This window comes from Vombatus ursinus, unplaced genomic scaffold (assembly GCF_900497805.2).
Source record: "Vombatus ursinus unplaced genomic scaffold, bare-nosed wombat genome assembly UNPS02009062.1, whole genome shotgun sequence".
NCBI lineage: Eukaryota > Metazoa > Chordata > Mammalia > Diprotodontia > Vombatidae > Vombatus > Vombatus ursinus.
Window position 1 is genome coordinate 18,353,145 of NW_020948840.1, and position 12,044 is coordinate 18,365,188.

The window sequence follows — 12,044 nt, forward strand, 5'->3', positions numbered from 1 at the left end:
TGCTATGATCATTCTCTCCTTTGTCCCTGAAGAAGCAGTGACATAAGAAGAGTTGCAATGGTATATTGGGACTTAAACGTACAGCCATCCTTAACAGAATACAACCAGCATTCAAAGAATGGCATGATGAATCTAATCACTTCAAACCTCTGAGGACAGGAAATGCCAGGCTGTTGGTATAGCATGATCTGAGGGTTGTGGGTTCATGCTCCATGGTGGGGACTGTTGGTGTTCATCCTTTTTTATTTTTTTTATTTTTTGTCTAGGCAATGGGGTTAAGTGACTTGCCCAGGGTCACACAGCTAGTGAGTATCATGTGCCTGAGGCCGGATTTGAACTCAGGTCCTCCAGACTCCAGGCTGTGCTCTATACACTGCGCAACCTAGCTGCCCCTCGTCCTTCGTTTTTGAAGAGGACCAATGACATCATGGGGTGATGTCTTGACTTGTGTGTGCATTGGATTTAAGTGAAGCACAGTCATCATCTTTACTCTCTCTTCCAGAGTCATCAGAGTCCTGAGGCAAGACAAAAGTCAAGACGACTGGCGATGGCCTGGGATGCAGTGGGTGACTTTGGCATCTCCAATGTCTGACCAAGCCCTAAGCACACCACAGCACCGGCTTTAGCTGCCTTCATGGCCGTTGGAACAGATTGTTCTCATCTGCCCATCCCATCGGGGAAAGTCTTCACATACTTGGGGGTGGACACCCCTCTAACTCATTAAGGGGTTTGAGGCTTATCAATTATCCTCAACCTGGTTTAGTCCATCTACTGAGATGGTTTTACCAGGGCATGGCTGCTGTGTATGCTATATGCCACAGGTAAGAGGTGAGTGCCAGGTGGACGTCAAAGGCAGATGAACAGCCCTGAAAAGGGCTCAGCAAACCCTCACACCAGAGGTGTCAGTCTTCCTTGAACATTCCATACCCACTATGGTGGATGCTACTGCCATTAGGAAGGCAGTGTAGTATAGTGGTTAGGGCATTGGACTTGGAGTCAAGAAGACTTGGGTTAGAATCCCATCTTGGACCTTTACTAGCTGTGCGATCATGGGCCAACCACATTTAACTTCTCTGCTCCTATTTTCCTCATCTGTAAAATGAGGGGAGTGGACTTGCTTCTTAGTTTCCTTCGAGCTCTATCTGCGATCCTATGAAATAACCTAGATAAAGTTGGATCTCTACAATGGATAAAGAGCTTTTTCAAAGGAAGAAAAGAAACACCAGGATGAGGAGTCAGGAAATCTGGGTTTTAGCTCTTCTCTGTCACCTTGGGCAAGGTGAAGAGAATGAGCTTTTATTAAACATCTACTTTGTGCCAGGCACCACACTGTAAGTGCCTTGCAAACATCTTATATTCCCTCTCTGGGGCTCAGTTTCCCCATTTGTAAAATGAAAGGGTTGGACTAGATTATCAATCAATCAACAAGCACTCGTTAGTCATCTGGTATGTGTCAGGCATTGTGCTCAGTGCTGGTTCTAGGGTCTCATCCAGCCTATGGTTCTAGGAAAAATGGATCTTGCTTGAAGTCTCCCTGACTACCATTACTAGACAAAAATCTTGCTTGAAGTCTCCCTGTCTACCATTACTAGACAAAAAACCATAAAATCATCTGGCTGGAGCCCAGAGCCTAAATAAATCTTAATAAGATATGTCATCTGACCTTTAACTTTTACCCACAGGTCTCTAGGCACTTTATGAACATTGCTTAATTCTCTTAATAGCCCAAGGAGGGAGGGATTGTAATTATAACTCAAGATCTTCAACTTTATTCATACTTGACAAGACACATTTTTTGGTTTCCTCAGTTGACCCCCAGGTAGTCAGTTCAGGACAAGTAGTTTCCTTTCCTTTTTCTCCTCTCCTCTCCCTTTCTCTTCTTTTTCTTTTCTTCTCTCTTACTGAGGCTAGGAGGGCAGTGGCCGCCCATAGACCAATCTCACTGCTGATGGGCACAGGGACTTTGACCTGCTCTGTTTCTGACCTGGGCAGGTTTGCCCCTCCTCAGGCAGCCTGATGCTGCCATCCCCCCTGCCACAGGCTCACCTCATTGGTGCCAGGCTTAGCCCTACTGGAGCTCAGAACTCCTAAGCTCAAGTGACTGACTAGCCTCAACCCCCCCCTCCCCATAACAGCAGGGATGACAGGTGTGTGCCACCACGCCCATCCAGTTTCTAATAGAAATTTAGACTAGCAAGGTTTTTTGGTTTTGGTTTTTTTTTTGCTTGACTTTTAAAGAAACACATTCAAAACACATTGTATGAGAGAAAATTCTTAATTTTATTGAGATCTCAGGGACCGGGGATACAGAAGAAGAGTATCTGAACTTGTACATTACTTGCCCTGGAAAAATACCGCGCTTTAATATTGTGGTTGAACTTCTTATGGTCGACAGAAAATACAGAGAAAGAAGCTGGGCGCCGACAAAAGGAGCTGAAACATTCAGGTTAGAGCTCAATCTTGATTCTTCCACGAACTCATTGTTGTCTGTGGTGATCTGAGTTGCTGATAAAGCAAAACGCTCCCGTGAAGATGTTCCAAGCAGCTTCCAGGAAGTTGTCTTATGCGCTGACATGCATGTGGACAGAGGAGTCTGGCTGGCGTCCTTGTAAGGCTGGTGTTTCCTAGAGCTTTCCATTGGCAAAGGCAGCCTCCTGGAACTGAGGGACAAAAGTTTTGAAATAAGCCCTGGTGGGAAAAGGGAGAGAGAAGAGAAATCGTGGTTAGCACAAACCAGCATGAAGACCCAGCAATTCTGAGCTTTCAGACCTAACTCAGAACAGTTGTTATTTGTCACGTGTGCATTTTAAAATTGTTTTCTTTCTTTGTTGGCACAAATTTCTCTTTATTTGTTCAACTGAGGCATAATTAAACATTCTCTGGGCCACTTAGAGGAATCATGCATATCCATATACCCCTCTGAGGATGTCTTGGCTGCAGTCTGTACATTCTGTATTCAACAGGACTTTTGCAGGGTGTGTCTGAGCCAGAGGGAACCCAAAGGGGTTTCTTTGAGCACACGGCTGCAGTCTGCCTTCCATGGTTTGCCAGAAAGCCAAGCACATAGGTAAAATGTGAAGAATTCAGGCAATCATACAGATGTTTTATTTACATGAAACATCCATATAAAGGAATTTTTCATTTTCCAATTGGGTGTTTCACTTTAAGGAGAACGAAGGGCTGAAAAATGATTTATGAATGGCCTAAGATCTCAAATTGGTATCTGAATACATAAGTAGTCTACTTTACTGGAAAGAAAATTGGCTGGGCATACAAACTTTTCTAGTCAAAGACTAGTGGTAAGATTTGGACAGATCATATCATTTTCTCTCTATAGTTTCCTAAACTTAAGAATAGGATAATAATATAGTAAAATCTCACTTGTCTAGATATCACTTATCAAGGGAGTATAGTGGAAAGAACATTAGATTTAAAATCAAAAGACCCAGGCTCAAATCTCAGCCTGGCTGATTATTGTGGGAGCTTACACAAACAACTTAATTTCTCTGAGTCTCAATTTCCCACTGTAAAATGAGGGTGTTGGAGATGCCTCCTAACATCCTTTCCAGTTCTATCCTATGATTTGATGAACTTCACCTAAAGGAAACACAACTGAGAAATAGGAAACAAGAAAAAAAAGTACAAACACGTCCCCAAATTTGCACAGTCAAGTATATGAACTTTTTAAAGAGTAGATTCCCGCAGATCTTCACTTAGGGCTTCTTTAATCTTAATTTAGACATGACTGGAACAAATGTGGTGATATAATTTATGAGCCCACAGAAGATTAGATGCAGCAAATCATATGAAATACATGTATCAAAACCCCTTTAAGAAAAGGCTAAATTAAAACATGGTACGTTCATTGAGGCAACCTGGCTTTCTGCTCCATCCAATGTCAACAATGAACTCCAAAACTGAAATCCAATGGTCTTTTCTCAGTCTTCTTTGATGCTGTTGGACAATTTTTCTTCTTGAAACTTACTCCTACCTTGGCTTCTTGTTTAACACTGAACTGTCCTGTTTTCCTTGTGATTCTGATTGCTCTTCTGTTACACTTCCTAAATGTGAGTGCTCTCACGGTTATGCCTTTAGGCATAGGAGAGAAAGGGGCCACGAGTGCTGGACTAAGAGTTAGGAGAACGAGGTTCTAGGTCTAGCTTCACAGCTTTTTGTTCCCATGATGATGGACAGACAAGTTGCAACTTCTTTTTTGCCCTGAATCCACACTTTCTCTCTTAATGGTTACATCTGCTTCTACAGCTTCAGTTCTTACCTCTGTGCAGATGATCCCCAATCTGGATATCTCCCCTGAGCACCAGACTCATCTTTTCAACTGCCTTGTGGACACATCAAGGTGACCTCAGCAACTAAATGTCAATGAAGGGCCTAGCTTCCTTCCCTTCAGCCTTTCAAGTTCCACACCTGGGTCACTCATACTTCCTCTGCAGGCTTGGCCTATCCAAGGCTTTAGGATTCATACAGTCTTTGGGCAGGGGAAACATAAGAACTCCTAAATCCATAGTTCAGAGGCTCAGCATCAAGACAATTTTCTTGCTGGGTTCACTCTGACTTTGTACCTCATTTCTAGTAAATGGGATTTGCCTTGCTACTTGTGGCTAAGTCCCTACCTTACATATTCCATTCCATTAAAGAGGTTTCTTCTGCCTTCTGACTCAGCACCTCAATCTCTGGCTTTAGTTTCCTGTCTAGAGTCCTTATTTTTGTGAAACTTAGATCCTTTGCCTTGCTCCTTTCTTCCCTACTCTGTCCTCTTGGTATGTGGAGTTCTCTTCCTCAGTACACATTTATTTAATATAGGTTTTTGTAGGATGCAAGAAGTGTGAACTCTGACAAAAACTAGGTCACCTGGAGGTTTTAAGTGACAGCCGGGGCTGGGCAAAAAAAGAATGAAAGGTTAAAGAATACATAGTCCCAAGAGGCACACTGAGTTTAAGCGACTTGGCCAGGGTTACACAGCTGGTAAGTGTTTGACTCTAGGCCTGGTGCTCCATCCTCTGTGCCATATGACTAAGCACATGGAGGTAGAATTTGACACCACATCCCCAGACTTCATACTGTACCACACCCCTGTGCAGAAAGGCAGTGGCATGGTATAATGGAAAGAGAACTGGAATTGGGGTCAGATTATGTAGAGTTGGGTAAACCCCAGATGACCCCTAAGACCTCTATCGGCACTAAGTCTCTGATTTCATCACCCTCTTATTCTAAGTCCGGCCTTCCATCTACAATGCCTCTTCATCGAATGGATGGGGGAGAGAAAGGGGCTATGAGTCCTTGACTATGAGTTAGGAGAAGGAGGTTCTAGTTTCACCGCTAATCGTTCACATAATGCTGGATAGATAAGTCGCAACTTCTTCCATTGTCAATATTCTCATCTGGAAAAGGGGAATAACAATGAGATCTGCCTGGCCTACATCCTCAGGTCGCTATAAGGATCATACAGAATGAAATAGTAAAGTGGTTTTATAAGTGATCAAGTGCTATACAAAGAAATGTAAGGGATAATGATGAATGCATGTCTTCATATGCTTAACTCAACAGCTCGAATTTGCACAGTGATATGCTTTGTTGGTGGTCATTCTTAATATCACAGAAGCATGGCACTTTAGAAATGGAAGGGGCTTTTGAGGTCATTCTAATTTAAACCTTTTAATTTATAGGATAGATAGATAATTTATTAATCACTTTATCACTTTGCTAAGTGGTTGGGGATATAAACACAAGACAGCCAGATACTCCTCGCCATCAAGAAGTTCACATTTTAATGGAGGATGGTAACATATCGAGAGGTACTAGAGGGGGGAGAAAGGGGAGGAGAGATATATGGCAGCATGGTGGCAGTATGGTCTAAAGATGTATAGGCAGTGGGGTGAAGGTTTTGATCCCAGCAAAGTAAGATGAAAATTCACCTGTCAGAGCCCAAGGGGTTCTGAGGAATAGGAGCTTTACAGAGGAAGTCACTGAGCACTCCGCTCACAGAAACTCAGGAAACAAGCTGCTGTATTTAGACTCTAAGCTCTTAGTAGCCTGGCTATCAAGCACAGTTTATGGATAAGAGCAAAAAATATTCATAAATGCCTAACTTTTGGTTACAAATGCCATGACTGAATTAAGGAGTCTAGATACTGTATTTCAAGAAATCGTTAAAAATTGTCCAGATCTCTTAGAACCAGTATGCATATATGTGTGTGTGTGTGTATATATATATGTATGTATGTATATATGCATGCATGTATGTGTGTATGTATGTATATACTGACATGGTTAATGCAGCAATTTGTGTTGCCTCACTATACATGTTTGTAACAGGGGTTTTGTTTTTCTTTTGTTTTCACTTGGTTGGAAGGTTAATATGGAAAGGGAAAGGGAAGGTAATTTTTTTTGAAAAAATCTAATTAAAAATTGACACAAGTTGTTTAAATTGTGTGTTTGTGTGTGTGTGTGTGTGTGTGTGCATGTGTTTTGGGATGGTATGGTAGGAACCATAAGATTCTCAGGTCCTAATCTATATAGGCTAGGCTAGTTTTTTCTTAAAAGGTATTGACCTTGAAACTTAATTGATCCAGAGGGCAAAGGCTTGAGCCACTGATGTAGCATCCTAATGGCCTAAGTATAGATGCCAGTTCACAAATAGTCAGTAGCTCCTCTCTCAGGTTTCTGACCAGCAGACCAGCTGGGCTAACCCAGGAGAAATTAAGTTGTGGCAACTGGTCCTGGTATACACCTTAAGGTGTCTAATAGTACTGAATTGGAATGGCCTTGTTGAAGTGGGGAAGAATGACACAGAGGAAGGGAAACCCTGGGAGTGCTCCTTGCTTCTAGCATTGCTCACCTCATACTGTGAAATGTTCCATATTGTCCCAGTGGGATCTGAGAACAAACTGTCTATGGGTATTCAGCAACTAGAGATGTGTGAATGTGCTTAGTGTCTTAGGAATCATGGTTTGGGGGCAGCTAGGTGGATCAGTGGATAGAGCACCAGCCCTGGAGTCAGGAAGACCTGAGTTTAAATCTGGTCCTAGACACTTACTAGCTGTGTGACCCTGGGCAAGTCACTTAACCCCAATTGCCTTAAAAAAAAAAAAAAGATGAAAAAAAAAGTTGGGGCAGCTAGGTGGTGCAGTGGATAGAGAACCAGCCCTGGAGTCAGGAGGACCTGGGTTAAAATCTGGCCTCAGACACTTGACACTGGCTGTGTGACTATAGGCAAGTCACTTAACCCCAACTGCCTCACCAAAAAAAAAAAAAAAATATCATGGTTTGGACCTCTGGGTCATATGATCAAAGAGGCAGAGGACTTGACACTTTTCTCAGTCCTCTCTCAAAAATAGTAATTATGCATAAAACACAAAGCAATTTTAGCTGTATCCATGATCTAAGACACCAAAAATGCTAATAGGATAACAATTTGGTAAATTAGCAGCTAGATGGCATAGTAGAATGAGTACTGGATTTGGAGATAGAAAGACCTGAATTCATATCTGGCCTCAGACACTTACTAGCTGTGTGATCCTGGACAAGTCACTTAACCTCTATCTGCTTCAGTTTCCTCACTTGTAAAATGGGGATAATAATAACACCTACCTCACAGAGTTGTTGTGAGGAACAAATGAGATATTTGTAAAGCATTTTTCAAACCTTAAAGTGCTAAATAAATGGTAGTTATCATTATTATCATCATCATGGTAGGCTAATCCCTAACGTGTTCACTCAGTTTACAACAGAACTCAACTACCTGTCTTCCTCTCTTCCCTCAGCACCACAGAAAACCAAACGGCAAAAGGTTGCTGTTTGGAACAGTGCTCTGACCTGCAATAGTACTCAGCCAGAGAACGAGGAACAGAGGGAGCTAGGGTAGGATGCCTGTGTATGTAGTGTTCCATTAGGCCTAACAGAGAGGGGAATGGCATCCAGCTGGGGTCAGTTCTGCCTCCTAGAAGCACTTGGGGAAGAAATCAAGGCTAGTGAAATGTGAATTTCTCAGCATGGGAGGAAGCTGAGATGGTTCTAAAGAAGGATTCCCCCTCCACCTCCATAATACCCACCCACCCCGAAGAGAAATCAACATCAAAGGTTTACTGAATTTAGTAAAAGCTCCTTAGCCTACTATTCAAGATCCTTCAATCTACCTTTTCAGACTTACCTATATTACTCCATTTTATATATCCAATACTATAGCTAAATTAGGCTACTCATTGTTCTCCTAATACATCCCATGTTTTTAGGTTTAATAATAAAAACTTAACACTGAGGCAATAGTGTTTCAATTGGTGGAGATTTAGAAATAGGGAAATACTAGGTAAGGAAGATCATATTCAAAGGGGCTCCATATCTCTATTCCCTTTAGCAGTACAACTTGAAACATCTTGACTGAAGGCAGATTGCCACACAATGTCTTCTGAGTACACACAAGGGCTCTTGGAAATATCTTTTACCAAAAGATTTTTTTTGGGTAGGAATGAGGTCTGGCTGATGGCTCTATAGTGAGGTTATGAAGGAAGGTCAAATGAGAAGAGTGGTCTTAGCTAAGGTGCCATTGAGCAAGGACACTGCTAAGCCACGCTACCTCCAGATGGAGGCCATTGTGCAAATGTGGCCATGTTTCAAAACATCTGGGTCTCAGTTTTTTTGGTTTTGTTTTCTTCAGTTTCTGGCACATGTTTTTAATCAGTCATCTGAAAACCGACTGTGGTTTTAAAATCAAAGTAGTTCTCTAAATAGTGCAAGAGGAACCCAGCTAATCACTTCTCGTGGTCTCCTCTTCTCCTCATTGTCCTGTAGCGCCAGTATAAATGCTGAATTATCCTGAATTACTCTCTTTATGGCCCAGAGACCATTCTTGCAATAAAGGTGAACATGACAATGAAACTGGTTAGCTGGTGTGATGTAGTGGAAAAAGTACTGAACACATAATGAGGAGACCTGGGTTTGAGTTCTAGGTCTTCCAAATTAACTACATACAAATCACTTAACCTCTCTGGGCTTTAGTTTCTACATCTGTAAAATGGGATAATAATGTGTGCATAGAGTTGCTATGAATATCACACGAAATGGTGAGCGTCAGCAGTGTTTTATAACCATAAAAGTTGCTATTACTGCTTCTAAACTGATTTTTTTCTCAAGTTTTCACAGGGCTGCTGTGAATTTTACTACCTGAGGCTGAAGTGCCTAGGAAAGCAAAAAATCTGGCACTGTCATTAGGAAGTAACCATATTTGGTAGGTACAGTAATGCCTCTGCCAGAATCATGCTATCTCTAGACATTGGTAAGGTCTTGGGGCAAATGATTTTTTGTGTTGGTCTGGGTGCAGTGGATAGAGTGCCAGGCCTGGAGTCAGGAAGGTTCATCTTTGTGAGTTCAAATCTGGCCTCAGACACTTACTAGCTATGTGACCCTGGGCAAGTCACTTAACCCTGTTTGCCTCAGTTTCTTCACCTGTAAAATAAGCTGGAGAAAGAAATAGCAAACCACTCCAGTATCTTTGCTGAGAAAACCCCAAAAGAGGGTCACAAAGAGTTGGATACAACTAAAAAAAAAAACCCCGACTGAACAACATTTGCCATTCCATTAAATGCCTTAAGTCCAATTTTGTTTTTTAAAGATTCTGGGGACCAAAGAATGTATAAGCAAACAAAAGTAACACATTTGAAGTGCCAGCGATTATTAATGTTAAATAATTTCTGGATGTTTTATTTTGAAGTCTCTCTGTCATGTGGAGATGATTGGGGGCTCTCAGAAGTAATGCTTACAGGTAGCTTCTGCTGTTGGGACACATCAAGGTGACCTCAGCAACTAAATGTCAATGAAGGGCCTAGCTTCCTTCCCTTCAGCCTTTCAAGTTCCACACCTGGGCCACTCATACTTCCTCTGCAGGCTTAGCCTATCCTAGGCTTTAGGATTCATACAGTCTTTGGGCAGGGGAAACATAAAGACTCCTAAATCCATAGTTCAGAGTCTCAGCATCAAGACAATTTTCTTGCTGGATTCACTCTGACTTTGTACCTCATTTCTAGTAAATGGGATTTGCCTTGCTACTTGTGGCTAAGTCCCTACTTCACATATTCCATTCCATTAAAAAGGTTTCTTCTGCCTTCTGACTCGGCACCTCACTCTCTGGCTTTAGTTTCCTGTCTAGAGTCCTTATTTCTGTGAAACTTAGATCCTTTGCCTTGCCCCTTTCTTCCCTACTCTGTCCTCTTGGTATGTGGAGTTCTCTTCCTCAGTACACATTTATTTAATATAGGTTTTTGTAGGATGCAAGAAGTGTGAACTCTGAGAAAAAGTAGGTCACCTGGAGGACTAGGTTTTAAGTGACAGCCAGGGCTGGGCAAAAAAAGAATGAAATGCTAAGGAATACATAGTCTCAAGAATAAATAGTAAGGGCCCTGGTTTAGTGTCCATCTTGAAAATCTCTCCTGGTAATATTAGTGTCTCTGTTACACTGTAAATTCTTATTCCCACCTTTTACAGGCCTTCATTCCTATAACTCCACTTCCTTTGGAGATAACCTTTCATTTACACTGTATGTATCTTGTATGTACATGGTTGTTTGCATGTTATCTCCCCCATTAGCATGTGAGCACCTTGAGGGTAGGGACCTTGTTTTGGCCTCTGCCTTTTTTTGTATGCCAGCATTTAGCCCAGTGCCAGACATATAGTAAGCAATAATAAATGCTTGTTGAGTGGTTGGGCAGGGAATTTTTTTGTTTGTTTAATTTGCTTTGTACAACACCGCAAAGTCTGGCACTTTGTGAATAGGGTCAAGGTAATGCAGCTGTTAGTCTGAAGTCATTGTGGACTCCTCACCCGTCACTGAGTAAAGGCAAGTTAAAAAACAAAACAAAACAAAAAAAAACCAAACTAAAAAACAAAACTCAGCTGTTAAGTCTGGGCAAAGTTACAGAGACCTTTCTGTGAACAGACTGTTGATTTAATCACTGATCCCACAGATTACCTACCACTTTTCATTTTATTAGGGGGGGAAACCAGAAAGTACATTTTTCAAAGAGGAAGTGCTTACAGTCTCAGCCCAAATCTGACTTCACCAAGACCAAGTGTGTTAGAGGTTCTGTTGGGTATCGATGAGGTTAACACAGATCACAAGCACACTGAATGCTTCATTATGAATTCATATTTAGAATGGCTTGAGATTGTCTGGAGACATCTCAAAATTTCAGTTCACTTGGTGGCAGAAATCAAAGTTGTCACAGTTGGAATAGACACACAAAGGGCTGGAGTGCAAAATATAAGGTAGCCCAATCTGGCTGTAATTCTAGAAGGGACGTCTGTTGTTCTTTGCTGTTGTGTAGTCCCTTACTCCTCCCCTTATCTCCTTGGGTATATATTTGGTCTCTTCAGCTATATAGTGCACTCTCTGAAGGCAGGGTGTACATCCTTGATTTTTTGGGTATAAGCCCCCACGGCAGGCCTCTGGATAACAGCAAGAAGAAGAAGAAGAAATTTACCTTTGGTGCTCCCCATCTGGTGCACCGATTCTTGGCAATCTTTTAAAGAAGCAGGCCTTGCTCTATGGTCTGTCTGCAGTTCTCCAGCTGGAAGTATTGATGAGGGAGCTGATCCTTGACTTGCAACATCAATGCCAAACCCCAATCCAAGAATGATCTCTCTTTCCTTAAAATGATCATATCTTATGCCCTGCCTATTGCATCTTATACTCTCATTGCAAGCACTATCTTTTTTTCTTCTTTGGATCTCTCTAGTACCTAGTACGGTGAATTGCTGTGCTTTATGCACGGTGTCTGGCACACGGTGAATGAATATTTGAATAGATGCTGCCTTTTGATTTCTGTCTCATTCTCCTTTCTCCACTCTTCCACTGCTCTCTTTTTATCTCTCTCTCTCAACTGAAACTTAATATTCTTTAGAGACAGGTTCTCCATGTCCTAAGAGATAACAATTATGTTTCAATTATGTTTCATTATTTTAATAGATACATGATCTCAGTGATGTGGGCATTCATCTCTGCTGGTGTAGCTCATAACCCATTCAAATGCAGCATG

At 41.8% G+C, this 12,044-nt stretch overlaps 1 protein-coding gene across 1 annotated transcript in view; it reads right to left on the reverse strand.

The window, feature by feature from the left end:
* Nucleotides 1–2,261: 2,261 nt before the first annotated feature.
* BABAM2 (BRISC and BRCA1 A complex member 2) overlaps nt 2,262–12,044 on the reverse strand; it is a 583,899-nt gene continuing 574,116 nt past the window's right edge. Inside the window, exon 12 of the mRNA XM_027850454.1 lies at nt 2,262–2,688. Coding sequence (XP_027706255.1) covers nt 2,625–2,688 — 64 coding nt within the window. The 3' untranslated portion in view covers nt 2,262–2,624. The remainder of the gene's footprint in view (nt 2,689–12,044) is intronic.